General features: G+C 38.0%; 1 protein-coding gene across 2 annotated transcripts; it reads right to left on the bottom strand.

The window, feature by feature from the left end:
* Positions 1-31: 31 nt before the first annotated feature.
* On the bottom strand, positions 32-26233 carry LOC143644296 (caspase-13-like). Of its 2 annotated transcripts, XR_013156592.1 has the most exons (10): positions 26021-26233; positions 20061-20315; positions 16858-16967; positions 15721-15894; positions 14397-14631; positions 13423-13566; positions 12674-12783; positions 2050-2152; positions 1678-1740; positions 32-453 (listed from the first exon to the last, which is right to left on the bottom strand). XR_013156592.1 is itself a non-coding variant. In XM_077113106.1 (9 exons), exons 1-8 carry the CDS (start codon positions 26025-26027, stop codon positions 2054-2056), a joined length of 1134 nt encoding a protein of 377 aa, XP_076969221.1. In that variant the 5' UTR covers positions 26028-26232; the 3' UTR covers positions 40-453; positions 2050-2053. The 2 variants fall into 2 exon arrangements, 1 of the variants encoding a protein (XP_076969221.1); XM_077113106.1 differs by lacking the exon at positions 1678-1740 and having other exon boundaries at positions 40-453; positions 26021-26232.
* Positions 26234-27349: the final 1116 nt, after the last annotated feature.

The raw sequence follows: 27349 nt of genomic DNA, 5'->3' as shown, positions 1-27349 counted from the left end.
ATATGAGAAAAATTGCTAATGTCATAATAGTTTACTGAAGAAAAAGTGAGTTCAACTTGGGATAATAAATTAGAAAACTTATTCTGGGCCCTCCCAGACTGAGAATTTGAAGAGTATGCAAATGAAGAGCTGACCAATTTAGGGCTCTTGTCTCCAAGTGGGCACTATCTGTTTCTTCTCTATTGCTGAGATGGAGACATGGCTGTTATTCATTCTGAGTGAATAACAGAAGCATAAAGCTAGAAAATTCAGAGAGCTTCTTCTACTTCCTTTCCAGTCAACCACCACTTTAACTGAAATTCTATTCTTGATTAGAGAACCCAAAATACAGACAATTTCTTTTCATTTTATTGAAATACAAAATTTTAAATAAGCATGCTATGTCAGTACAGGTTCTTCTTGAAGTTTGTAAAGGAAAGGGGTGGTTTTGGTGGCTGGATTGCTTGTGATTTCCTACAGGAAAGAGGAAGAGAAGGTCAGGGTAGTCAATCATTGCAGCCTTAAACCCATTCCCTCCTCATGGAGGGCTTTTACCATTTCCCAGTTCTTCCTGCTTCCACCTGTGACTCCTAAAGTCTATACATCAAATTGTAGGCGGTAAACTTAGTAAACATAAATCAGATTACATCACTTCTCTGTCAAAACACATCAGTGATTTCCTATCTCACTGAGAATATACATTTCAAAAGATTTACCATGTGAATACCAAGGCCCTTGTAATTTGCCTTCTCACCACCTTTCTGAATTTGTCTCTTGACATGCCCATTCTCCTCCAGTCATCCAGTTTCCTTCCTGTTCTCTAAACATATTAGGAACATTTCAGCCTCAGGACATTTGTACATGCTGTTCCCTGTGTGCTGGAATATTTTTCCTGCAGAGAACCAAAAGGTTCACGCATTCACATTGTCTGAGTGTTTGTTCTAATTTTGTCATTTCAAAGAGAACTTTCCTAAATTTCTATCTGTAGATATGCAAGATCCATAGCTTTGTGTTCCCTTATCCTTCATTTCTCCTTATAGCCTTTCTCACTCTCTAACTTAAACTTGTTTATTTATTTATGGTCTGTCTCCATTCACTACAGTACAAACATTTTGACAGCAAAAATTCCATTTCTTTTGTTCTGTAGTATATTTTAGATGTCTGGAACAAAAAATGCCACACAATAAATACCTAATAAATATTAGTCGCTTAAATAATTCAATGCCCAAATGTGTTCCAATTTAACTAATTTGGTACCAAAAGCTGTTCTGCTGATTGTCTATGCAATTATGCAACTGGAGTGTTAAAAACTGGGGACAGGAAATAGTGTGGGTAAATACTTGCAATACTAAGATAAATTTTACTATAAAATGTAATTTTAAGTATGTTTCTGAGAGAGATGACTATTATACTTATAACATGTGTGAAATAAAAGAGTAAAGTGAATAAAATGATTGATCGTAAACTCAATATTCTAAGTATTTTGAACAAAACAAATTGCTTAATTGCTATCATGGGTGCTTGAAGGAATTCCTGAAAAGAAATTCATGGCCTAAGAGAAGCTATGAATGATCTGTGATCTACACCACGAGAACAGGCTAAGAACCAGAGCCTGCACCATTCAACCTCGCAGTCTAGGACATATTCATATGTTTCAATATGTCTGGTAATGTTGGCTCAATGACAGTAATTCGATACCTGCACACTGAAAGAGTCATAATTCTGATTTGTCCACAGTCACCTCTTCTGTGTTTTCAGGGTCTGATGAGAATATAAGTAATAATGGAAGTACCAATACATTTCTGTTTTAATTATTGCTAGTCTGTGTCCTTTATTGGTTATCCCTCCCTGCCCACCTTAGTTCTGCTTTTCTCCCATGATTGACTGGAGAGATGGGAAGGGGCAATTAAATGGCACAAAAGTTTAATAAAACATTTAGAAAGTAGTCAATAATCACCAAGTTTTATAAAAAAATTGACCACCCAAGCCATCAGCTATCATTGGGTATTGGACCTCATCATCATGCTACACTCCTATTTATTTCATCAGTCAACAATGATTGATACTTACGATTTTAATTGCCGGGAAAGAGGTAGAAATACCTACTCATGGATTGTCGTTCAATGGTAGGCATTTGGGCTTTAACACTTGGGTTTTCAAATGATTTTTGCACCTAAAAAGAAAGAAAAGCTCTAGATCAGTCAGGCTCAGAAAGTTTTGGGTATGATGGTGTTTCTAGGGCTGATACAATCATACCTGTTGACATTCCAACTCCCTACCCTGGCCACCCTACCTCTTAGAAGAGACAACCCATCATACTGTCATCTCCACCTCAAATTAAATACCTCATGGCAGGATCCAAGTCCTATCAACATTTACCTTATTTTCTGTTTTTATTTTTTGGTGCAATTTTACTGAGTTATTGTATCTTCACATACCATATAATCATCCAAAGAGTACAATCAACGGTTTGCAGTATCACCATAGAGTTGTGCATTCATCATCACAATTGATTTTGACACTTTCATTATTGCAAAAATATTAATAAAAAGATAAAAGTAAAAAAATAACACCCAAAACCTCCCATACCTCCCTCCCCTTACTATTTTTTTTGTCTTTTTTTTCTTAGTCATCTGTCCATACACTGGATAAGGTGAGTGTCAGTCACAAGGTTTTCATTGTCACAGTCACAGCTTAGAAGCTCTATAGTTATTCAATAATCTTCAAGAATCAAGGCAATTGATTCAAGGCAACAGTTCAACAGTTTTGGATATTTCTCCCTAGCTACTGTAATATCCCCAATACTGAAAAGGGATATCTATATAAGGCATAAGAATAATCTCCAGAATGACTTCTCAACTCTGTTTGAAATCTCTCAGCCACTGAAACTTTATTTTGCTTCATTTCTTTTTCCCCTTTTGGTCAAGAAGTCTTTCTCAATCCCATGATGTCAGTGTCAAGCTCATTCCCTGGAGTCATGTCTCACATTCCAGGGAGATTTACACCCCTGAGAGTCATGTCCCACATAATGGGGAAGGCAGTGAGTTTACCTGTGGAGTTGGTTTAGAGAGCAAGGCCACATCTGAGTAACAAAGAAGGTTTTCTGAATGTGACTCTTAGGCGTAATTATAAGTAGCCTTAGTTTCTCCTGTGCAAGAATAAGTTTTATAAGGGCAAGCCCCAAATAAAGAGCCAGGTCCATCAAATTGACAGTCCCCAATGCTTGCGAAAATATCGGGTCTTCCCCAGACAGGGAAGTTTAATATTTCCATCTTTTTCCTCAGTCTCTCAGGGACTTTGCAAATACTTTTTAATCTTCTTCCAAGATTATTCTGGGATGTATTGGGGCATCAAACTAACCTGTACAAACTAACATGGTCTCACTCCCTATTCAAGCTTCCATGAAGTTATGGTGTTTGAATAAGCTGACTATACAGGTTAGATTAGACAGTGTGCTACAGAAAATTCAAATTTTGCATCAAATAAACATCTCTTTTGGCATCACCCAGAAGTTGAAGTTTTAAAATACAGTCAATATCCTTTACCCTTTAGTCTAAGTTACCTTACTCCTACCCAGATCAGCTTCATTCATATCTTTAACTGAAGTTTTATCACTTTCTCAGTGTTTTTTTAACAGTTGCTATGTGGCGTAATGCTGACTTGCATAGCTGCAGAACTTTAGCTATGAATCTCAGGTGTCACACAAATACCATAGAAGTTCCAGGAAATGACCAGGTTATTTAAAGGAGTTCAGCATCTCAGAATTTAGAACTAACAGTTACAACTCCAGAAGGTAAGTGCTTACTATCTAGGAACCTTTACACTAGCCCTTCACCTGATAACCTATGCTCTTGAATTCAATTCTCAGAGTTTGCACATTATATATATATATATATATATATATATATAATTCTCAGAGTTAGTACATGTTAGTGATGCACTATATTTGTCTTTTCCTTTCTGGCTTATTTCATTCAACACACTGTCCTCAAGGTTCATTTCCCTAGTTGCAAGTCCCACAACTTCTTTCCTCCTTGCAGCTGATCAATAGTCCATTGTATGTACGCACCACAGTCCCCCTCTCTATTTCCCAGTCAGCATTTCCTTAGGTCACTTCCATCCATTGCAAAACATTAACACTGCCACCATAAACTGCAGTGAACAAATGTCCATTCTTGCACCACTCTCAGTTCCTCTACGTATGCACCTAACTATGGAGTTGCAGGATCCTACAGCATCCCCACCCCTAGCCTCCTGTGGAGCCACCACCCTGCCCTCCAGAGGGGCTGCACCTCTCTGCTTCCCTACCGACAGGGGATAAGTACATCTCTTTCTACATTTTCTCCAGCACTTGTATCTCTCTGTTCAGTGTGTGTGCATGTGCGTGTGTGTGTGGTTGCTATAAGGGCCCATCCTCCAGGCTCTCAATTTTTTTTACAAGTATTTTCTGACAGAGACCGTAGCATATGTGTTCTTTTGTTTCTGGACCATTCTGCACAGCCCATTGTCCCCAAGGTTTATTTAGTTCATCATGTGTCCCTCAACATCCTCTGCCCATTTTATAATTGGGTTTTTGTTCTTTTGTTGTGTAATTCCTTTATGTACACAGGATATCAAGCCTGTTGGCTTGTTCATATATTTCTTTTATGATATTGAGAAAGTTTCCTTCGATTCCTAACTTTCGAAGTGTTTTTATCAGGAAGAGATGCTGGATTTTGTCAAATACTTTTTCATTTGATTGATTTCATGTGTTTTTTCCCTTTCAATTTGTTAATGTTCTGTATCATGTTGATTGATTCTCTTATGTTGAACCACCCTTGCATTCCTGGTCTGAATCCCACTTAGTCATTATGTATAACTCTTTCAATGTGGATTCAATATGCTAGTATTTGTTAAGAATTTTTGCATCTATGTTCATTAGGAAGATTGGTCTATGGTATTCCTTTCTTGTAGCGTTTTTATCCAATTTTGGTATTGGAGTGACGTTAGCGTCATAAAGTGAATTAGGGAGCAGTCCTTTTCCCTCAATTTTTTGGAAACATTTGAGCAGGATTGGTGCTCTATTTGGAATGTAAGATAACATTGTCCTGTGAAGCTTTCTGGTCCTGGGTTTTACTTTGTGGGAGCATTTTTAATGGTTGATAGAATCTCCTTACTTGTAACTGGTTTGTTGAGATCTTTTATTTCTTCTTGAGTCAGTATAGGTAATTTGTGTGTCCCTAAGAATTTGTCCATTTCATCTAAATTGTCTCATTTGTTAGCATTTGTTCATAATACTCTCTTGTGATTTTCTTAACTTATTCATGGTCTGTGCTAATGAACCTACTCTCATCTCTGATGTTGTTTATTTGCATCTTCTCTTTTTTTCCTTTGTTAGTCTAGCTAGAGGTCCACCAATTTTACTGATTTTATCAAAGAACCAAGTTTTGGTTTTGTTGATTCTTTCCCTTTTTTATTGTTCTCCAGCTTGTTTATTTCTGCTTTAATCTTTATTATTTATCTTCTTTTATTGGCTTTGGGGTTAGTTTGCTGTTCTTTCTCTAAATACTGCAGATGAGCAGTTAAATCCTCAAGTTTTGCTCATTTTTTTTTAATATAGTCATTTAGGGTAATAAATTTCCCTTCAGCACTGTCTTTGCCACATTCCATAATTTTTTATATATTATATTCTCATTATTGTTTGTCTCCAGGTATTTACTAGTTTCTATAGCAATTTCTTCCCTGATGCACTAATTATTTAAAAGTGTGTTTTTTAGTCTCCATATAGTCGTAAAAGTTCTGGTTCTTTGGTGATTATTAATTTCCAGCTTTATTCTGCTGTGATCAGAAAAAAGTATTTTGGATAATCTCAATCTTATTAAATGTATAAAGACTCAGTTTGTGTCCCAGCATAAGATCTTGAGAACATTCCCTGTGTACTAGAGAAGCATGTATATGCTGGTGCTTTGGGGTGTAATGATCTATATATATGTCTACTAGATCTAATTCACTTATCCCATTATTTAGGCTCTCTGTTTCCTTGTTGATCCTCTGTCTGGTTCTATCTATAGTGGAGAGTGGTATACTGACATCTTCCACTTTACTGTTGATATGTCTTTAGCTACCTTCAGTTTTGCCAATTTTTACCTCAGGTGCTTTGGAGCTCCTTAATTGGGAGCATACATATTTATGATTGTTATTTCTTCTTGGTGAATTGTCCCTTTTATTAATATAGGGTATCCTTCTTTGTCTCTTATTACATCTTTACACCTAAAGTCTATTTTGTCTGATATTAATATAGCTATCCCTGCTTTCTTTTGGTTATAGCTTGCATAGAAGATCTTTTTCCATTCCTTAATTTTCAATCTGTGTCCTTGAGTTTAAGGTGCATCTCTTGTAAACAGCACATATAGATGGATTATGTCTTTTACTCCATTCTGCCAGTCTGTATCTTTTAATTGGTGAGTTTAGTCCATAAATGTTCAAAGTAATTACTGTAAAAGCAGTTCTTGACTCTACCATCTTATCTTTTAGTTTTTATTCACCAGAACTATATGTTCTTTTCCTTCTCTCTTTTTATCCTTTAAATTACATTACTCATATTCTTCAATTCTGTGCTCTCCTCAGATCTTCTTTTCCTGTCTGTTTTTTTCAGCTGATAGCACTGCCTTTAATATTTCTTGTAGGGCAGGTCTCTTTTTCACTAATTCTCTCAATCTTTGCCTCGAGGATTTTAATTTCTCCCTGAATTTTTTTGTTGTTGTTGTTAATTTTTCTTTTCTTTCTCCCTTAATTTTGAAGGACAACTTGGCTGGATAAAGAATTCTCAGCTGAAAGCCTTTCTCATTCAGGATCTTAAATATCCCCACTGCCTTCTTGCTTCCATGGTGCCTGTTGAGTAGTCTGAAGTCAGTCATATGTGTTTTCCCTTGCAGACTGCTTTTCTTGTGCTGTTTTTAGGAGTTTCTGTTTCTCTTAAACCCCTGACAATTTGATTAATATGTGTCTTGGAGTATTTATTCTCTTTGGATTTATTCTATTTGGAGTTCATTGGGCCTCTTTGATTTGTCTATTTATGTCTTTTATACGGGTTGGGAAGTTTTCCTTGATTATATCTTCAACTAACTTTCCTAGTCCTTTACTCTTCTCTTCTCCTTCTGGGATACCAATGATTCTTATATTTGTGCACTTCTTATTGACTATCATTTCTCTAAGATCCAGTTGCATTTTTTCCATCTTTCTTGCCATTTGTTCCTTTGTGCACTACAGTTCAATTGTTTTGTCTTCTAGATCACTAATTCTTCCTTCTGCTTCTTGAATCTATTATCATGTGTCTCTAATATATTTCAGATTTGGTCCACTGTATCTTTCATTTCTGTGAAATGAAATTTGTATTTCTTGTTACAGGTCTCTTGTTGACTCATTCTCTCAATCTTTGCCTTGAGAATTTTAATTTCTCCCTCAATCTTTTTTTGTTAATTTATCTTTTTCTTTCTCCCTCAATTTTGAAGGACAACTTGGCTGTATAAAGAATTCTTGGCTGAAAGCCTTTCTCATTCAGGATCTTAAATATATTACTCCTCTGCCTTCTTGCTTCCATGGTGCCTGTTGAGTAGTGCACTATTTTTCTATTTAAACTTGTGAATTTTTCTGTTTAACCTTCTGAATTATTTTTATGCTCTTCTAGTGTCTTTCTGATATCCTATATTTCTTTATAAATATCCTTGAGTAGTTATTGCCATATCTGTGTCCCCTGTGGAATTTTGATTTGGTTGTTTGGCTGGGCCATTTCTGCTTGGATCTTTACATGCTTTGTGATTTTCTGTTGTATTCAGGGTATTTGATTATCTTGATATGGTTATTTTGCAAGTTGGTTTCCTTGTTTTTCAGTTATTTCCCACCAAATCAAGGTCTGGATCTCATGTAGGGGATAAAATTCAACTCGAGGGTCTATTCGAAGCTAAGCTGGGATACACAGGTACTTCAGAGGCAGAAGGCCTCCCACCGCACAGGAGACCCGACATGACTCCCAGACTAAGCACCAAAAAAAAAAAAAAAAAAGCCAAAACCAGCAACAAAACACACCTCAACAGCAGTAGGCCCCAGAGTCAAAAGGAGTCACCCCAAGATATATTGGGATTGAACTCAGACTGGTGTTCACAAAGGGAGAGAAACTTTAAGAAAAAACATAATGAAATAAAATAGAATAATAAAGAGTAATATATAAAATAAATAAAAAACAATCAATAAAAATATAAAATATTTGTACAAATAAAAACGAAAATAATGACAAAACACCTTGCAACACTGACATTCATTTATTCTCACTCATGCAAAAACATTTCTATATTTGTACATGTAATCTACATCATTGTCTACTCTACAAATTCCTAAATTATATCACCCCAGTCGTTTTCCTCTATCTTTCCTTCTGCTATCATATATGCCCTAGCCCTCCTTCCTTAACCATACACACACTTAGCTTTATTCAGTAAACTTACAATATTGTGATATCATTAGGTAGTATTGTGCTATCCATTTCTGGATCTTTACAATCAGTCCTGATGGTCATTCCTTATTCTTTCAGCATTAAATGCACAATCTTTACCCTCTTTCTATCTCCTGGTAACCTGTGTTATTAACTTTAAATCTCAAAGTTTACTCATTAATGCTAGTTCATATTGGTGAGACCATACTGTATTTGCCCTTTTGTTTCTGGCTAATTACACTCAACATAACATCCTTAAGTTTCATCCAGGTTGTTGCATGCTTCATGACTTTATTCTGTCTAACAGATGCATGATGTTCCATTGCATGTATGTATATACCAGTTTGTTTAGCCATTCTTCAATTGACGGACATTTGGGCTATTTCCATCTCTTGGCAATTTTACTTTCCTGACAAAGGAATTCTTTTGTTGAACCAGCCTTGCATACTTGGAATAAATTCCACTTGATCATGATGTATAGTTCTTTTAATGTGCTGCTGGATTTGATTTATAGTATTTTTCTGAGGATTTTTTGTATCTATATTCATTAAAGACATTGGCCTGTAATTTTCTTTTCTTGTAGAATTTTGAGTTACAAAAATTAACGCAAAATGGATCAAACACCTACACATGAGAGCTAAGACCATAAAACCTTTAGAAGAAAATGTAGGGAAACATCTTATAGATCTTGTGATAAGAGGTTGTTTCCTAGACCTTACACACAAAGCACAAGCAATGAAAAAAAGAAACACACAAATGAGATCTCCTCAAGATTTAATCCCTTCATACATCAAAGGTCTTTGTCAGAAAAGTAAAATACAGCCTAAGCAATGGGAGACAATATTTAGAAACCACATATCAGATAAGGGTTTAATACCCAGAATATATAAAGAGATTCTACATCTCAACAAAAAAGACAAGCAACCCAATTAAAAAATGGACAAAAGTCATGGACAGACATTTTCAGAAAAGACATACAAATGGCTCAAAAACATGAAAGAAAATGCTCAACTTCACTAGCTATTAGGGAAATGCAAATCCAAACCACAATGAATTATCATCTCACACTCACTAGAATGGCCATTATCAAAAAAATAGAAAACTACAAGTGCCAGAAAGGACATACAGAAAGAGACATACTCATTCACTGTTGGTGGGAATGTAGAATGGTGCAACTACTCTGGAAGGAAGTTTGGTGGTTCTAGAGACCAGGACCCTGCTGTTATTTTGCATAGATTTCAGACATCATATTCTTTAGTTCACTAATCCTTTCTTCTGCCTCTTCAAATCTGCTATTGTAAGTCTCCAATGCGTTTTCTTCTCTTCTATTGTGACTTTCATTATCATAATTTTGCCATTTTTTTCAAGCTTTCAAGTTCTTCATTATCATTGCCCAATGACTTCTTTATATCCTTCATCTCTTTTGCTATATCTTCCCTCCACTCGGTGATTTGAATTTTTTTGTTTGATTTTGCATGTTTAATTGAACATTAATTAGTTGTTTCAACTCCTGTATCTCATTTGAAGTGTTAGTTTGTTCCTTTGACTGGGCCATATCTTTGTTTTTCCTAGTGCCACTCACAACTTTTTTGTTGGTGTTTTGGCATCTAATAACTGGATTCATTTATTCTGGAGGTTGTTTTTCACTTTTTTACATAGGGTTTTCTTGTTGGTCACATTTGTTCTGTTTTTGGGTGTTCAGTTCAACTTATTCTAGACCTCTAGCATAGTTTGCATTTATGCTATGCTCAGAATTTTTTAGTTCTTGTTTTTCTGGTTCCTGCCCTGCCTAATAATTTTTTTTCTTTTTAGGATGGTCTCTCAGATATCAACAACCCCAGTCAGATTTTCCCATACAAGATAGGCCCATGTGTCGGGAGGAGGGTTTAATCAGTATTAAGTTTCCCTGGGGATGTTACCCAGTAGGTTGTTAGAGGTTCCTATGGAGCCTCTAGACACTGTACTTTTACTATCCTTCACAGGAGGTGGTATTTGTCAGCCTGTAAGTCTTCACTGGTGTAAAGTATGCAATACCTTTAATGCTAACCTGATCCTGCAGCTGCCAGAGGCATGGTTGAGAGAGAGGTTGATGTAGAAGGAAGGTTTAGGGCTTAGCCCCTGGGGTTTGTATTCTCTGAAGGCCCCATCCCACCCCCCTTTCCTGCAGAAGATTAGTCCTTTAGGGAATTAGTTCCTTTACTTGACTTGTAACTGACTCTCAGACCTATCTTAACTTCATCTGGGCCTAGATCAAGGCTGGCAATTAAAAATGCCTGAAACTTTCTCTAATGATCTACTTAGAAGAGTGTTTTTATTTTAAGACCCTTTTCAGAGCTTGTCCCCAGCCCCCAAGGTTCACTTGTCAAGAGCCAAAGTGAGTACCTGGCTCTTTGTGCCTTGGGATATAGCCCTTTTCAAGTATTCTGAGCTGGGTCAACTCTAAAGTCTTGGTTTTGTTAGTTTTAGTTTTTGTTTTTCTTTTCCCCTCAGCCCCACTTCCTGTCTGCAGGGAGCAAAGTCATGATTCCTTCCCTGCTTGGAGTTTGACAGACTAAATCTGTCAATTAAAACTGCAACTGGAGTTTGGTTGTGCTGCCTTCCCTTGCTACCAGCAGAGAGCTCTTCTTTTTCCTATGGGGAAATGTTTCCAACTAAGCCTGTCGTGTCAGTGTGGGAGGGGTGCCAGCCTCTGGCTTTTGGGGGCTTTACTCACAGTTCTGTGATGCAATTGCGGCACTTCCACCCATTCCAGACTGGTGTATAATGTGTGCTCAGTCATGGAAGTCCCCCAAACATTGTTCCAGACAATTCCTGGCTATTTACTAGCTGCTCTAGAGGCTGAACTAAAGTCCACACCTCCTTACACCACCATCCTGACCCACTTCTTGTTTTCTGGTTTTTGATCTGTAGATTCTGAAGACCAGTTATTCTTTGGAGTCTATTCATGAGAAAGGAATCTTGAACACCTCCTGTCTTCAACCCCCACCAAGATTGACATCTCAATTCTCTGAGATTCAAATCCCAGTATTTCATCTTTTCAGGCCTGAGCACTAAGCAGCTTTCACATCCTCCCTCATCCTCAGGCCACCAAGCAGAATTCTGAAGTCCTCTGCCACTAGGCTGAACAATGAGATCTTAACCTATCTCAAACCCACTGCTTCTAGTCTTTAGTCAGGAATTCTCTTGAAAGTAAAATGTTTAATTCCTATTCAGGCAGCAGGACTTGACTTCTTAGCTTCCTATCCGCAGAAACCCTGACCATTATGATGAAATCTTCACTAACCCCAATAAAGTTAATATCCCTCTTCCTCACAGAAGTAATACTGTTCTCTACAGATTTGAGCTTAAAATGAAGCACACTTTCCTGTGTTCTTAATATCAATTGCATTCTTCCTTAAAAGGGCAGGAGGGGAGAAGAATATCTACTCATTCATTCTTGCATTTGTATATTCAATGAATAATAACTGAATGTCACCTATGTGCCAGGCATTTGGAGGTATTGAAGGAGTCTTTGCCTTCAAGAAGTTTGCATTTTAATGAACAAATATAAGCTAAAAAAACAATAACAAAGAAATAACTCATATACCGAGTAGGTGGTGTTAAAAAAAGCCATGGAGGAAAACAAATCAAGGAGGAAGAGAAATAAAGGTTGAAGTATCAAGTCTTCCCTTTTGGACTACTCCTTTCAAAGAATGTCTCCTCCTTTTTGGTATCTCACACACCCTGGGTCTTTTTCTTCAAGGATCCTAGCACAATGTATAATCATATTTTTGTTTTTGCTATGACCTGCTTCTCTAGTGTGGCTTTCTCTTACAAGAGTGTAAGCTCCAGGTAGCAAACCTCATGTCTGCCTTGTTTATACCTGCGTCACCAGTGGAGAGACTGCTACCTGGGACACCACTCAACACATATTTATTTCATACATTAAGCATAAGAATTACTCCAAAATACTCTTTTCCTTCCCTGAATTTTAAGAACTCCCTGCCCATAACATACAAACATATTTCATATATATGCATATTTTTTCTGTTTCTAGCTTCAGCTGCACTATGTTGATATCTTCTTTTTCTAACCCAGATTTTAAACACCCAGATGACACAAAACAGGTATACCACCCAACTTTCACTCGCCTGACAAAGACTGGCATTGCCACTTGAAAGGTAAAAACATAATACCTTATTCCTGAGTGAATAAATGAACGAGTAGAAAAGTAAAGAGAAAGCTTACCTTCCGAAATACGTCCTCCAGGTGACAACAACAAGAATATTTTTGGAGGTATGTGATGAGCTGTGTGATGAAGAGAGAACCCTTTGTTTTGTCTCTCCAAGACATGTTATCTATGAAGATAGAGAGTGATAAACTGATAAGCTTTGGGTTGTGGACTTTTTCTTTTTTTCTTTTTTAATCTCTCAGAATAGCTTAGGAATTCCTTTGACAGGTTTAGGGGAAATATTTATAACCCAACATTAACGCACTTTCTCACAGACCGACAGGAAAAAGAAATAGCTGACAGAGGTTGAACTACAGGAAGAGCTTGTCAATTGCAGGGGCTTGCACTGTGATTCTCGGAGCTGACTTTCTTTTCTATGCCTTACATTCATATGCTCGCCTTCCAAAAGAGGCCTGAGAGGAAGCAGGAATTATCCCCTATTACAGAGGACAGAGCAGAAACTCAGAAGGGTTCAATAACTTCTCCATTTTCCCGCAACGAGTAAGCCACACACACAGAAAATGGCTCCCGCCTCCAAGGTTGTTTACAAACTAGACAATGCTGTCTTTCACCATATAAAGACCTAAATAGACAAAAAGATCCATTTAAGAAGCTCTGTCCTCACAGCACAGATAAGGAAACGCAAAATATACTGACAGCAGTCAAAATTCCTGTCAGATCATCCCTGCATGGGAAGTATCTTGATTTTCTAAAATCATTCTAAAGTGGCCTCGGGCTCACAAACCTGTCACTGAAAGACACCTACGTGGGGTGGAGGAGCAGAAAGCAATGAAATCCTTCTCCACATGAGTCTTGTAAACCGCGTCTTCCTCCAGGTTCTCAGACGACTGTGAAGAGCTATCTGCAGAGGCTGCTGGAGAGTCTTCGACCCATAATTCCCCACGGTTTGCTGCGGAGACATCAACTCTCTATGCATTGCTGTGTTCCTCGGAGTATCACTTTCACAACTGTCCGCCTCACTCTTTCTTAACTTTTATTCCAACTGGTTTCACACAGACCACACACGTACTTCGTATAAACACCACCATGCCTTCTCTTCAAGTGTCATTGAGCAGTGTGCCCATAAATAGTGACGATATTGTAAAATAGGAACAACCCACTTGCCAAGAAAATGCAGAGGTTTTAAAACTTATCTGCATAATCTCATAGCGTTCTTACCACATAGTTAACAGTTTCTAGCCAGATTATTTCTTCCATTTTTTGTTTCGCTTTGTTTTGCAAAAAACACTCCTAACAGCCAGGAGACACTTGGAAGACAAAAACAAACGAAAAGCAGAATATTCTGACTGTAATTCTAATTCCTTCAACCTCTTCATCACCATGCTTAGTTCCCTTTCAATAATATATGAGAAAAAAAAGAGTTCTGCTATTACATAATGGCCCCCTTTCAAATGAAAATCTTTTCTAGCCAGAGAATGTCAAAAGGTCTATAAAATATTTATAGTTAAAGGTGTTGTTAAAATAATTCCTCTCCGATGTTTGACTGTTTTTGATTAATTCTGGTTTAGGGATCCAGGTGTTTTCTTTCACCCCTTACCATCTATTAAGTTGCATAGAAATTTTTCTACTGGCCAGATACATGATGCCAGCCCTCTGGGTGGAGATGCCTAATAATGCAATTTAGTTAATTAGCACTGATCATTTTTCCCCTAGACATAAAACACATTTTATAATCTGCAAATATCTTCATAACCTTGGATTTTTCACCTCAAAACTCACCACCTCTGCAGGCTTGGACGATGATGACCTTGGGTTTGTCCTTTAGAGGAAGGCAGTTGCGGTTATTGAATATCCGGAAGATGGTGTCATAAGCAAGCACATCTCGTTTTTTGTCGCTGTGCATAGTCCCACAAATACCTTCCAGGATGCCATGAGACATGAGCACCAAGAACATGCTGTCCGAGGTGCTGTGTTCTGGGCGGGCTGCAAATTGCCTCAGCACTGACTCCATGTCCTGAAAAGACCAGAAGGCTTACCTTAATAGCCTGAGCAGTAAGTCACCTGACCTCCTGGATGTGCTATGAACATTACAAGAAATATATGCACAGTTCCTAGACCAGTGGCCTCACATTGTGCCTTATGGTGATAGTTGTTATATTTCTATTTTTATAATGGGGCAGTGGGTTCCAACTTCCTGCCCCTGCTGTCCTCGTGACACATTTTATATTGACTTATTGTCACTTGCATTACTAATTCTTTTCCACCTCTGCCCTTTCTCTCATTACCTCACTAAAGCATGGCATCATAAATGCACCAAACCACTTTCCTTCCGAAACCATTTTTCCTGTGCTAGAATAAAATCCAAACTTCCAACCTTCCTGTCTTCCCTAACTTTACAACGCTCCCTCCTCCTGTTGGTTCCTGGGCCTCTCCAGGTGCCTCTCAGTATTTAAGATTTATAGTGAGTTCAGCCCTTTCGCGTGCAGTTCTCCAGCTTGGAACATACTTCACTCATAGCTTTCCATAGAAGTCAAGTCTCAGCTAATATGCTCTCTCCTCAAAGAAGCCTTTCTTGATCACCTATCAAATATTACCCTCTACCCACCAATTCTCTCTTGTGTTTTCTTGTTACCTTTCATTTTTTTTCCCTTTCTTTTCTGTCAGGTCTCCTTTCACTTATCCGCCTCTGAAATCACCTGCTTGATTTATATTTTGTTTGATTTTCTCCCCCCACTGGAACCTCAGTTTCCAGGAGCTGGAAACTTCCTGTCTCATTTAGGAACCTACCCCAGAGCCAGAAATAGCTCTTGTGCAGTCGGGATTCAATATTTGATGGGTGCACTCCTACTAAACCTTTACTTCTCTAGAATCTCCTGCTTGGGGCTCAGTCTTAGTCATTCCACTCTGGAACCACCTGCAAATTGTGTGAGCACATACAGCAATCACTTTCTGCACAGTTTCATGAACTCAAAGATTGGACTTCAAAAGAGACTCTGGATTTCAACTTTTGAACACCTTCATTAAACACACACACACACCTGACTTGTTTTTCAGAGTACGAGTATTGAATGTGCGTGTGCTAGGAGTGCGGGAGGGCCTTTACCTGGGCGGTGAGGTTTCTTTGCACATCCACCCTGTAGCCCAGGCCCTGAAGTAGCTCCTCCATCCCGGTGATGTCATGGCTGGCTCCACTCCTCAGGGAGAGGTGGTCAAACTCTATATTGCATATGATGAGAGCCAGGCGCGTGCGCTCCTTCCTCTCCTTTATTGGATAGATCTGCAAGAGATGGATATGCAGTGATTGGACTTTCCTGACTCTCTTTTAAACATCCACCAACTAATATTGCTCTCCACTCCCCAAACCTCTACCAGAAGACACTGCCTTCCTCTCTCTTTGTAATGGATGAGTTGACAATAGAAAGAACTATGAACGGGAAGGGAAATATTTTTCAAGATCCCTGAGGAAGGAACGGAAAATTTATGGGGTGGTTTCTCGGGGATCTTAGGCAACTAGACTATTTCCTTTTATCCCCTTCTCTCCTCTTCTCCACCGAGTCAAATATTTCTAGTCAAGGAATTCAACGGCTCAGAGTAAATTTCACGAAAACTGACTAGACCCGGCTCATACACTTCCCAAAAACAAACAAACAAGCAAACAAATGAAAAACCAAACAAAAGCAAAAAGTCAACAAATGGTGCTGCAATAAGGGGATACTCACATGGAAAAAGAATGAAATGTGACCCCTGCCGCACAGCATACAAAGAAAAAAAAAAAAAACTAGCTAGAGATATTCCCCAGTTATCCCAATTGAAAATGAATGCATTATTATTATCATTTTGGCACTACTTTTAACATGTCAACTTCTAAAGCTTTGCTGGATTAAATTATGCTTAAAACATATTCCATGTCTAAGCTTATTTTTAACTACAATGCAAAAAATTGCTAGTCTGCCATGGTATCTAATGAATATTTTGATTCCATGACTACAGCTAAAATCGTCATAAATCCCAAACTGATATGAGAACAAACAAATGAACAGAGCAGGGTATCTGAATTTTCTCATGGGGTTGAAAGAGTATTGGAATCTGGGTGAGGTCATGTGATCGCCTCCTTCATTGCTAAAGTAGCTCTGAAGATTATTGCTATCCCTCCACCCCCACCTCCAACCAATGCTTAAGGAAATTTGTGCTTAGATAAAACAGTTATCTGTCTCTTTATTTCATGCATAGAACTCAGTACATCTCCAGCCTTTTCTTCACAGACTCTCAGGAATTCTTCATGAGGACAAAGCTTGAGGGTATCTGTGAATTCTTCCAATTCATCTGGTCCAGCTTTGATTTCTGCAAGAACTGCAGGATACATCACATAATATAAATTGTGACATCTGTTTCTGTGACCCAATTATCAACTAACATGATTAACAGGGAAAGGAAACCCAGGGAAGAAGACTTCTAACACATAGAGGTTATGGTTGTATATATCCTCTAGTCCAAAGAGATATATTATGACTAGGGAAGAAAACAAAAATCCTTGGTAGAGAAAGATGATCTATCCCCAAATGCAGTAATAGGTTTTGATAATTCTGGCAAAAGCACTTGGATGATTTGAGAACCCTCGCAACCAGACAACACACAGAGACACAAGAATACATCCTAGAATCCTGAATCTTATACTAATGTGTATTATTCTTTTCAAAAATCTCAGCCTGAATCCATAACCTTTCCAGAAGAAAATGGCTTTGATTATTCCCGCCAAATTGTATGTCAGCTTTTTAAAGGATAGTTGCTCTCTAGTAGCTGTGGTACCACACTCAGGGTCAAAGGGACATCCGAGCGGGACAAATTTGATTCTGAGTCATCCTGACCTATCCCTTCAAGAAACACAGCTTGGCCCCATTTGACTGAGATTGTGCAAGAAATTGGGAAAGTCCAGATCCTGCCCCCAGAGAAGGGAGGAAGAGGAACTCATAATCAGGAGTTAGAAGACACGCTTACCACATTGGTCACTATTCAAGAAAAGAATACACGTTTATTATCTTCAGTTACATGACTCAACCAGGAATTTCTCTGGTTTGATCTTATCATTTTTTCTCATTATAACTATTCCACTCATTTGCTTTTTGCCATTAGGTTTTTAAGAATGTTTTTAGATAAATATCTTTTTTAAAAAGTTTGGGTCCAAGTTCTGGAGAGATAGCAAATTGTAAGAGTCTTCAAGGCCACAAAATTTCTGAACATTTCTAGCTTTGTAAAGATTAAACTGTTACACCTGTCTCCTTCCCAATCTAGAAGATTCTGCCAGTATGAAGTCTTCCAGGATCCTGAAATGTCCCCTGGTCAGAGAGTATGTTCCCTCATTAAAGTTTCCCCCCTCTGTTTCTGGTTTATTTATAGGTTTGTAGACCTCTCCACATTAACCCTACAAACACTCTGTCTATACCTGTGCACATAATGGGCATTAAGACATCAAGGGTTTTTATCTTACATCTAATAGAAAAATTAACATGAAACATGACCCTTTCATTATAGCATAGTAAATACTAAAGTACAGATTACTACCTAATGGGAATTCCTATTACCCTGGCAGTGTGGCAGAAAGGAATGAGGAAATTAGGAAGTTCAGATAAAAAAAATAATAATTTCTGAGTCTCACCTGGTATCTCATGAAATGCTCAAGAAACTATTTAAACTGATAAAATCAGGAAGGAGCTGGCACAAGATTGGCTGAGCCATCTTCCTTAGCAGGTAGGAATTGGATGGTTATCTCTCTAAATGACAAGGTATCAGGCGTCTAGTATGTGTATATACAAGTGTGTGAAACAAAACAAACAAAGAAATAACTTGGAAGAAATCTTTTAATCTGTTCCCTCAGTGCTGTGCTAGGATACCTCAGAAATGCATCCATGCCCAAAGGCCTGACCAGGGTCTTTACATGTTCTAAGCCCCAGCCCACCCCCCTTCCTGGCCTTCCTCTCCCTTTGTAATGGATGCCAGTGGACTCCTGGGGTTGGGAGGCCCCCAGTGCAGATAGAGACCAGGGGGCCACTGGGCCTTTCCAGAGTAGGACACACCTGCCTCCTGCCTGCCGCAGACTCAACTGGATAGGTTATTTCGGTTTAGAATTTGGTGCTGATTCTTATTCCTGAGGTTGCTAAAATCATTCTGAAGCCTTCATTACTTCAATTTTCATTCGTATTTCCAACATTTTCACTGACTTTTTTTTTTAATCCAGATTGTTGCTAACCCATCCCAGTGTTTGTATGCAGCAATAAACCTGCAAAAGAACCACTCTCAAAGAAAATGCAGCCTTGTTCACAATCTTGGATGTCTATCAGACTAGAAAGTGGTAAGTCCCCTCTTCACAGAGGGATACTATTGAAACAGTTTATTCAGCTTAGTGACCTGTCTACAATTTATGTTGCCTTGTGCTAGTTGTCATTATTATTGATAGACTTATTATTACAGGGTAAGGATTTCAGATTAAACTTTGTAGCAAATAGAGTCTGTCACTGGTGAACTTAGGCCTTAACACATTTAGGCTCTAGTAATATTCATAATTCAATCTGGACAAAAAGTTTTGAAAGGTTATAAACATTTTTATACTACAGAAGTTTTCCTTATCATATTTTTGTAGCTTACAGAAATGTATAAACACTGGAAATCTTAGTATCCACACAGCAATTATGGCACCTAATATTTATTGCAAGCATGTTCTTCATTCGTCTGTTCATCCTATACTTATTATACTGCTATATGCCTGACAGGCTGCTAAAAGCTATAATTCATTGAAGAATAAAACAGTTGTGCTCTTGGTTTGAGAAATGTGTTAGGTGATAGACCTGTTTACTAAAACAGAAAGGGGATAGAAGTGGAACAGATTTGATGTGGGAAATCAAGTGTTTAATTTTAGATATGTTCATTTTTTGGTGCCGTAGACATTTCAAGTGGAAATGTTGAATATGCAGCTAGAACTAAGTGAGTTTGGAACTCAGAGAAAAATTCTAGATGAAAGCCTAATCTTGGAGGAGCTGTCAGTATGTGCATGACATTACTATGTCCCAAGTCTTCAAAAGGCTTGTGAGGAAGGTACTGGCATTGAACCCATGTCACAGATGCTGAAACTGATGCCTAGGGAGGTTAAGAAACATGCACAAAGTCACATCATTTCCAAGATGGCAGAACTTAGAGCAGGTTGAAGCATCCCTCACTACAAACCGTCTACAATTATTTATTACTATGAACAGCCTCGATGCAAGGACTTGACTTTTTTGTTAATTTGAAATATGACCCTCTCCCACAAAAAGCAGGATGGCCTCTAAAAAGGCCTGTTAGATATAATGAAAAGGATGCTTTAGTGATGGAAGGATAGGACAATAGAGGACACTGAAGGGACCCTGGAGTTGATGGAGAATAGGCAACTCATGCAAATGAATCTAGTCTTACCTTCTGTACCTGCAGATTCCTTTTCGTTGTTAAGGATGCTTTGGACAAGGATTTGTCCTGTCTCGCGGCCTTTTTTTCGGACAGAATCCACCAGGACCCGAGCCTTGACTTGAGGTGTGGCATCAAAAAATACTTCTTCTTCTGCTTTCTCCAATTTCAGATACTTTTTTTTCACCAAATTATCAAAAAGGCCAGAAAGGAGTTGTTTTCCCGCATGTTCCAAAGCCTTACGTGGATCTTCATCCTGCTTGTTTTCTGTCAGAAATGCAAAGGTTCCTTCAATTGTGGCCACAGCTTAAAGAGTTTTGCCCGTACTTTAAAGACAGCCCCCTATAATGTAAAATACTTTTGAAAAAATACCTTCTGACTATTTCACTATCTCCCCAGTAAATCATATACCTCTTTCATTGTACCTGTAGCGTCGTCTTGCCCCATGAAATTGATTTGAGGCCGTGTTTAATGATTTATCACCAGTTAAGACTTTCTTTAGTAGCTTCTCATCTCCCCAGCCATCCAGTATTCTCTTATTTGTTTTTCTTCTGCCAGCAGCCCATGGAGGTGATGAACCACTGGGAATGTATGCTCTGAGGCAAGTTCACCTCCTTACTTAGAATGTATATTCCTCTTCCTACTAGACTGAAAGATCTTTCCTCTCATTTGTATTTAGTTTTCTTGGTAAAAGCACTATGTATTTGAATCTGTATTGTTGTATCCACACACTATACTTATACCTTTGTGCTTAAAATGGTTGCTGTACTTAATATTTTTGTGGAATACTTGAGTTAAGCCATGATGAATGAATGAACGCACCTGGAGTCCTAATTCGTGAAGATTTTGTTCTCAGCCAACATTCAGAGTTGAAAATAAACTGAGTAATCTTTCAATATGACAGATTAATTTGATACCAAGTTAATGTATTACTTCCAAAGATAATGTGAAGTTTTATAGGGAAATATATCAGCCAAAATATTAATTCTTTCATTTTAAGACTACAGATATGATTTGGGCAGGAGGTATATGGGAAGAGAGGGCATCTCATCAATTTTTAATTAACTCTATAAAAGCAGTTGTATTTGTCCATCTAGATGTAAGGATAACTTTGATCCAAACTGACATTTTCTAAAGAAAATGTGCCAGTACATTGAAAAAGAAGCACCAGCCTCATTGTCATGCTCTCAATTGTTATTTCAATAAATATTTATTGTACAATTAGTATGAGAAAGATATATGGGGCGGGCCGCGGTGGCTCAGCGGGCAAGAGTGCTTGCCTGCCATGCCGGAGGACCCCGGTTCGATTCCCGGCCCCAGCCCATGTAAAAAACAAACAAACAAACAAAATATAATAAAATAAGAAAATGTTTAAAGATGTTTCCCTTTCTTCCTCCTTTCCTTCCTTCTATCCTTCCTTCCTTCCTTCTCTGTCTTTAAAAAAAAAAAAAAAAAAGAAAGATATATGGAAATTAAAAATCTGAACAAAAGAGTTACTTAATATCAATTAACATAATAATAGTTAATATCTCCTATACACTCATCTTGATCAAAAATGAAATATATATAAAAAAAGTACATCACCACTATTATCATTATTAATAATATCCACAAGACTTTACAAAAGTACGTGGCTCTCACAACAATCCAATGAGGTTATTATTATTTTCCTTGTGGTAAACAATAAAATCAAAGAGTTTCTGACATAGGTTCTCACATCAACATGTTACCATGGCTTCAATTATTAGCTTATCCAAATGCCTCCCAGATTCATATATTCAGCCAAGATGTGGATCTCAAAATTGAGACCCATATATCCATTTGACTATGAGACATTTCTTCTTAATATCCAATGAACCCCATTTATTTTAAGCTGAATTTTTCAATTTTCATTCACCTCCTTCATTTCCTATACTAGGAAATGATAATGGCTAAGTTCCCCAAGTACACCAAAGCAGCAAAAAATGGGTGGCATTGAACTTGTTTTACTTTCTTGATATCTTATTTTCCATTCTCCCCAAATTATATATTATATATATATATATATATCTTTTTTTTTTTTTTTCCCATGGGCAGACAGGCACTGGGAACCAAACCCAGGTTTCCGGCATGGTAGCTGAGAACTCTGCCACTGAACCACCATGGCCTGCCTCCCAAATTATATTTATTTGATCTGCTAAATGTTCAATTCTAACTGCTTATTTAGTTCAGACCAACCTCCTTTCTTTCTTAATTATTCCAAGAACCTTTTAAATCTACTCTTTTACCCTTCTAATCCATCTTTTATAATGTAGTAGAGTGAATATTTCCATTGACAGATTTGATCAGCTTAATCTCATCTAGAACTTCTCATTGATTTTGGAATAAGCCCCAAATATTTTAAAATATTAATCAGTTGGCAAATTATAAAGAAGCTGTCATTTGGTAGGCATTCAAGGTGGTAGTTGCTGATGTTTCATTTGCTTTTGTTATTGTAATACTTAAGGAATTGAGGTTGCAGTAATAACGGAATTGGAGAGAATAATTTAGAAGACAGAATTCATCATAATCACTTTTTTGGTCCTAGCCAAATTGATGTAATGCCTTAACACATTCTAAAATACTATTTCCGAGGAGCATTAGTTAATAATTGCCAACTAAACTCAGTTGGTTATACTCATTGAGATATGTTGTCTTTGTCCTGCCTTTAATTTCTGACATCTGTTATTGGATGAGCCTCTGATTCTAATCCAATAACCCAGTGAGGTTGGCTGGCTTGGCCAAAGAGGAAGGCATTGGTATAAATTTGACCTACTGCTCCCCAGTCAAATGTTATTTTAGTATTATGAAGATGACAAGAAAAGAATCAATTCCTGTTTTGTTGGAGCTTAAATTAAATGTCAGAAGATGAAAATAATTATACCACAGGGACAATCAAAGGAATATAGAAACAACACAGTAGCAAGGAAGAATGAATGGATAAATAGCATGAATAAAAATTGGTATATGAAGTCAAAATTATGCTTTATAAGGATTAATAGATAAATGAATCTATGTATTTTGAAGTGTAAGAAAATCTCTCTCAAAAGTTCAGACAAGTTTTTAAAAGGGTGGTAGCACAATATTGTGATATTTGGTGATAGCACCGAATTGCATGTTTAAAAGTAGCTAAAATGGGAATTTTTTAGGTTGCATATATGTTTCCAGACACCACCAACAAAAAAAAACACAAACAAGCAGCAATACAGAAGCATAGAACACAAAGAGTGGATCCTAAAGTAAACTATGGACTATAATTAATAATTTAATAACAGTGGTTCATCAGTTATAACTGTAATTGTGGGCAGTCCTAGCAAGACTTGCCGCCTTTTCCTGGAACTCACAAATACATCCTGAGTGCAAGACAGATGTGTCAGGTGGGCGGGATAAAACACAGTCTCCTAGCAGAAAAGGGTACTACCTCCCTTACCTTACTGCCCCGTAAATATTCACTGGAGACAGTCTGACTCTGCCCAGCTCACACATGGGTGGTATGTCTATCCCTGGCCGGTGCCTGGCCTTGAAGGAGCAGGGTTCAGCAGCACACAAACACAAGAGAGGGGCGCTGCACAGAGCACCTTCCCGCCAAGCGCGGATTGACACCCCCTGGCTAGGAGAAACTGTCGCCCACTAGTGAAACTGAACTTGCTCTGCCTTGTCTGTATGTGAGTGAAACACCTTTCCTCAGAGCCTGTCAGCTTTTGCTGATGACCCTAACACCTATATTGGAGGGGGTGACATCTCTTTAGGTGTCTCTCCTTATTACTGACAATACCAAAGTTAACCACACTAACGCAAAAATACTAATTATAGGGAAAACTAGGAATGGGGGAGTGTGGGTATATGGGAACTCAGCCTTATCTTTCTATATAAACATACAACTTCTATGTATAAAATAAATGAATAAATAAATAAGGCTATAGGAAGCTGTTGCATGATCCTGAGAAAACTGCATTAACAGACACCTAGAATGTAAGAATCTTAACATTCCTAACTGATCCTCTTTCCCAATAATGCTAATCTACAGACAGATTTATATCAGGCCAGCTGCATAAGAATCATCTCTAGAACTTTAAAAATGAATGCATATTGGGCGGGCCACAGTGGCTCAGTGGCAGAGTTCTCGCCTGCCATGCCGGAAACCCAGCTTTGTTTCCTGGTGCCTGCCATGCAAAAAAAAGAAATGAATGTGTACCTACAGTCCACTTACGATTGTGTAATTCTGTATCAGAGAAGGGTGCAGAAATCTAAATATTTTTATAGTGATAAAATTATGTAGAGAAAGCCCTGTGACCCCTAAGAACCAAAGAGTCTGTAAAATCCTACTTTTTCTTTGAGATCCCTCTTAAGTTTGCTTTTACTATCTTTTGAAATTTGAAATTCCCAAATTTCAAAACCCACTCGTAGAAGATGGACATACCCCTACTCAGTCAATAGGAGTCCAGCTAAGTTCCTCTTATGGCTATAAAAGTCATTTACCTAGACTCCCTAGAAGATCGAAGCTATTTTCATGTTTATACATGGTGAGGCTTCCATGCTACAGCAAAACTTTTAGTGTCCCAAATAAAATGCCATAATCTGCAAATTAAATTCTGATTTGTCTCATGACAAAAGTACTACAGATTATTCAGATATGTTACAAAGTTTAGGAATCACTGATCTAGTTAAACCTCTTTTCAGTGAGGAGACTGAAGCCAAAGAAGCCATGACATGCTTAAATACTAGCTGCATAAATAGCTAATAACTTTGCTTCTTATGCTGTGCTAGTTTGAAACTGTTAGGTACCCTAGGGAAGCCATGCTCTTTTAATCCAATCTTGTGGGTGCAGGCTTATTTGGGTAGGACCTTTTGATTAAGTTGTTTCCATGGAGTTATAACCTATTCATTTTTGTGTGGAACCTTCTAATTAGGTTCTTTCTATAGAGATGTGAAGCATTTTGGAGAAGGCACAAAAGCTTGGAGACGTGGACAGAAAAATGCCCCAGAGGATGCTAAGGTAAGAGATGAAATCCAGCGTTTGTCCCAGAGAAACTAAGAAAAGATCCAATAGATACTTAGAGAGAGAAAGCCACTGGAATCAGAGGTGGAAGGCAATGGGATCAAGAGCAAAGGACCACCAAATGCTGGCCAGATGCCTTTCCGCATGACAGAGGAGTCCCAGATGCCAGCAGCCCTTCTTCAGAGTCAAGGTATCTTTTTCTGGATTCCTTAATTTGGACATTTTCATGGACTTAGAACTGTAAATTTGTAACATACTAAATCCCTTTGTAAAAGTCAATCCATTTCTGGTATATTGCATTCTACCAGCGTTAGCAAACATGTGCTTTTTCAGTTTGTGTGTGTAAGAAAACTTAACCTGATTGGGAGGATTAAATCCTGGAGACAGCAATACCAGTTAAAAACCTGTGATAGCAATCCAACAAATATGGAACTAGACTAGTTAGCTTCAGGACTAAAGTGAAAGGGGGAAGAAATGAATTGTTTTAAAAAGACCTAGAGTATAAGTCAATATAGGAAAGGCAAAGGGAGGGGGGATTCAGAGGCTCTCAGATCTGATTCTGTGACCAAAATTTATGACATTAATGATTAATTTGGATTCAAGAGGGAGAAGAGAAGATTTTAGAATCCATTTAGAAATTTCCAGAGATGTCTCACAGCAAAATTATTTATTCTATTTGTCCTTACTCTTTTCTCTCTTTGCTAACCAGAAACTAAAAGAAAGGAAAATGTTCTTCCTGGCTCTGAAACATTTGGAGAGCATATTCTACTTCAGTCTCTAAAGCAGTGACCCGCCCCCACCCCATTTAAGTTACACAGAGCAGATAAGGAAAAAATCCAGCTTCAAATTGTTAGCTCGCTTCCCTTTTATTATTTCTGTGTTACAGGGAAATTAATAAGATATTCTCTAAGACCCAGGCACCTGGCCCCTAGTTGAGAAAAGGACCCCTACTCACCAGCCATGGATAACAGCCTCCTAGTGCCCTCGGCCAGGCTCGAAAATGAAAGTAACCAAGCATTTCCTCATTGGAGGAGGTAGAGGAAACTAAACATAGATTGTGAAACTGCTGCTCAGAACTTCTAGGCTCACTGTTGGGAAACACCCTTGTTCTCAACTAATTGGCTTCCCAGTCCTGACTCCCAGTCCTGACTTCAAGGATGGGCGGATAGGCGGATGAGGGGGAAGGGGAGGGGCGGGAAAAGAAACAAAAATGCATTGTCGTATATGTTGGCACTCAGTTTTTTCCTCTTTTTACTTTTCTCTTTCGGTTACCCACACAGCTCCTTCTTTCTCACTTTATTTTCTTCTGATCTTTCAGCATTTCAATTTCTGCTCACTAAAAACACAAAAATCAAATAAATGAATAAACAAACTTAATAAGTATTCTTTTCATTTCCATATAAGGATCACCCAGATCCTTATATGGACTTTCTGTTTCCTATTTAACTGTGGCCGTTGGAAATGGTGTCTTCTTCCCTTCCCTTCCCTCTGTTGTCTTAATCTTTTACTGGGAATAAGTTCTGAAGGACCCCTCCTTCCCACATGCCCTGACTCCATGCTTTTCTTTAGCTGTCTAATAGATGCCTAATAGTACAAAGAACATGTGTCCAGAGGAAAAGCTAATAAAAGGAAAAAGCAAAATCCAGCTTGTAACATGTTTGTTTGATTTTGAAGGTTTTAAAAAAATCAGAAATGCATCTTCATTTTTGATGAGTTAGAACTAGAAAGGGGCTTGCACTTGCAAGTGAAAGGATAATTCTTCCAGTTCTTCCTTAGCGTAACACTTGCTGAGGGATGGATTTCGCCCCAAGCTCATTATCACTACAGCTAGCAGGACATTATTTTGCATTCAGCCCACCCCAGAGTTCAATCATAGGACATCATGATTGTTTTGTGCTTGTTGACTGTCTTGTCTTCTCAATGAGAATGTAAATTACCAGGGGCCTGGGGTCAAACTAGAATTATTTTGTGTTCCTCAGATGCCTTAAGGAAGGCTAGAAATATGTAGGTTCTTGACACGGCTGTGTCAGTAGTAAACTGGGATTTTTGAATAAGTCACTTATTGAACTGTGACATGACTGGCTGTTTCTTGTGCATCTCTCTTGCTGAGTTCCAAGTTCTCTGAAGTCAGGTACCTTCTGTGACTTGCATCTGAATTTCTAAAGCAGAATGCCTTAGCACATGGTTTCTTGGAGTAAAGAATGGTGCTATCAGCTAGTTTGGCTGTAGGAATCAAGCCTAAAGACCTCAACTCTATTACTTATCCCTCAATAAATAAATAAAT

Source organism: Tamandua tetradactyla, chromosome 8, assembly GCF_023851605.1.
Source record: "Tamandua tetradactyla isolate mTamTet1 chromosome 8, mTamTet1.pri, whole genome shotgun sequence".
Classification (NCBI taxonomy): domain Eukaryota; kingdom Metazoa; phylum Chordata; class Mammalia; order Pilosa; family Myrmecophagidae; genus Tamandua; species Tamandua tetradactyla.
The sequence above is the reverse complement of the archived record's forward strand: the minus strand, read 5'-3'. Positions and strand labels throughout refer to the sequence as shown.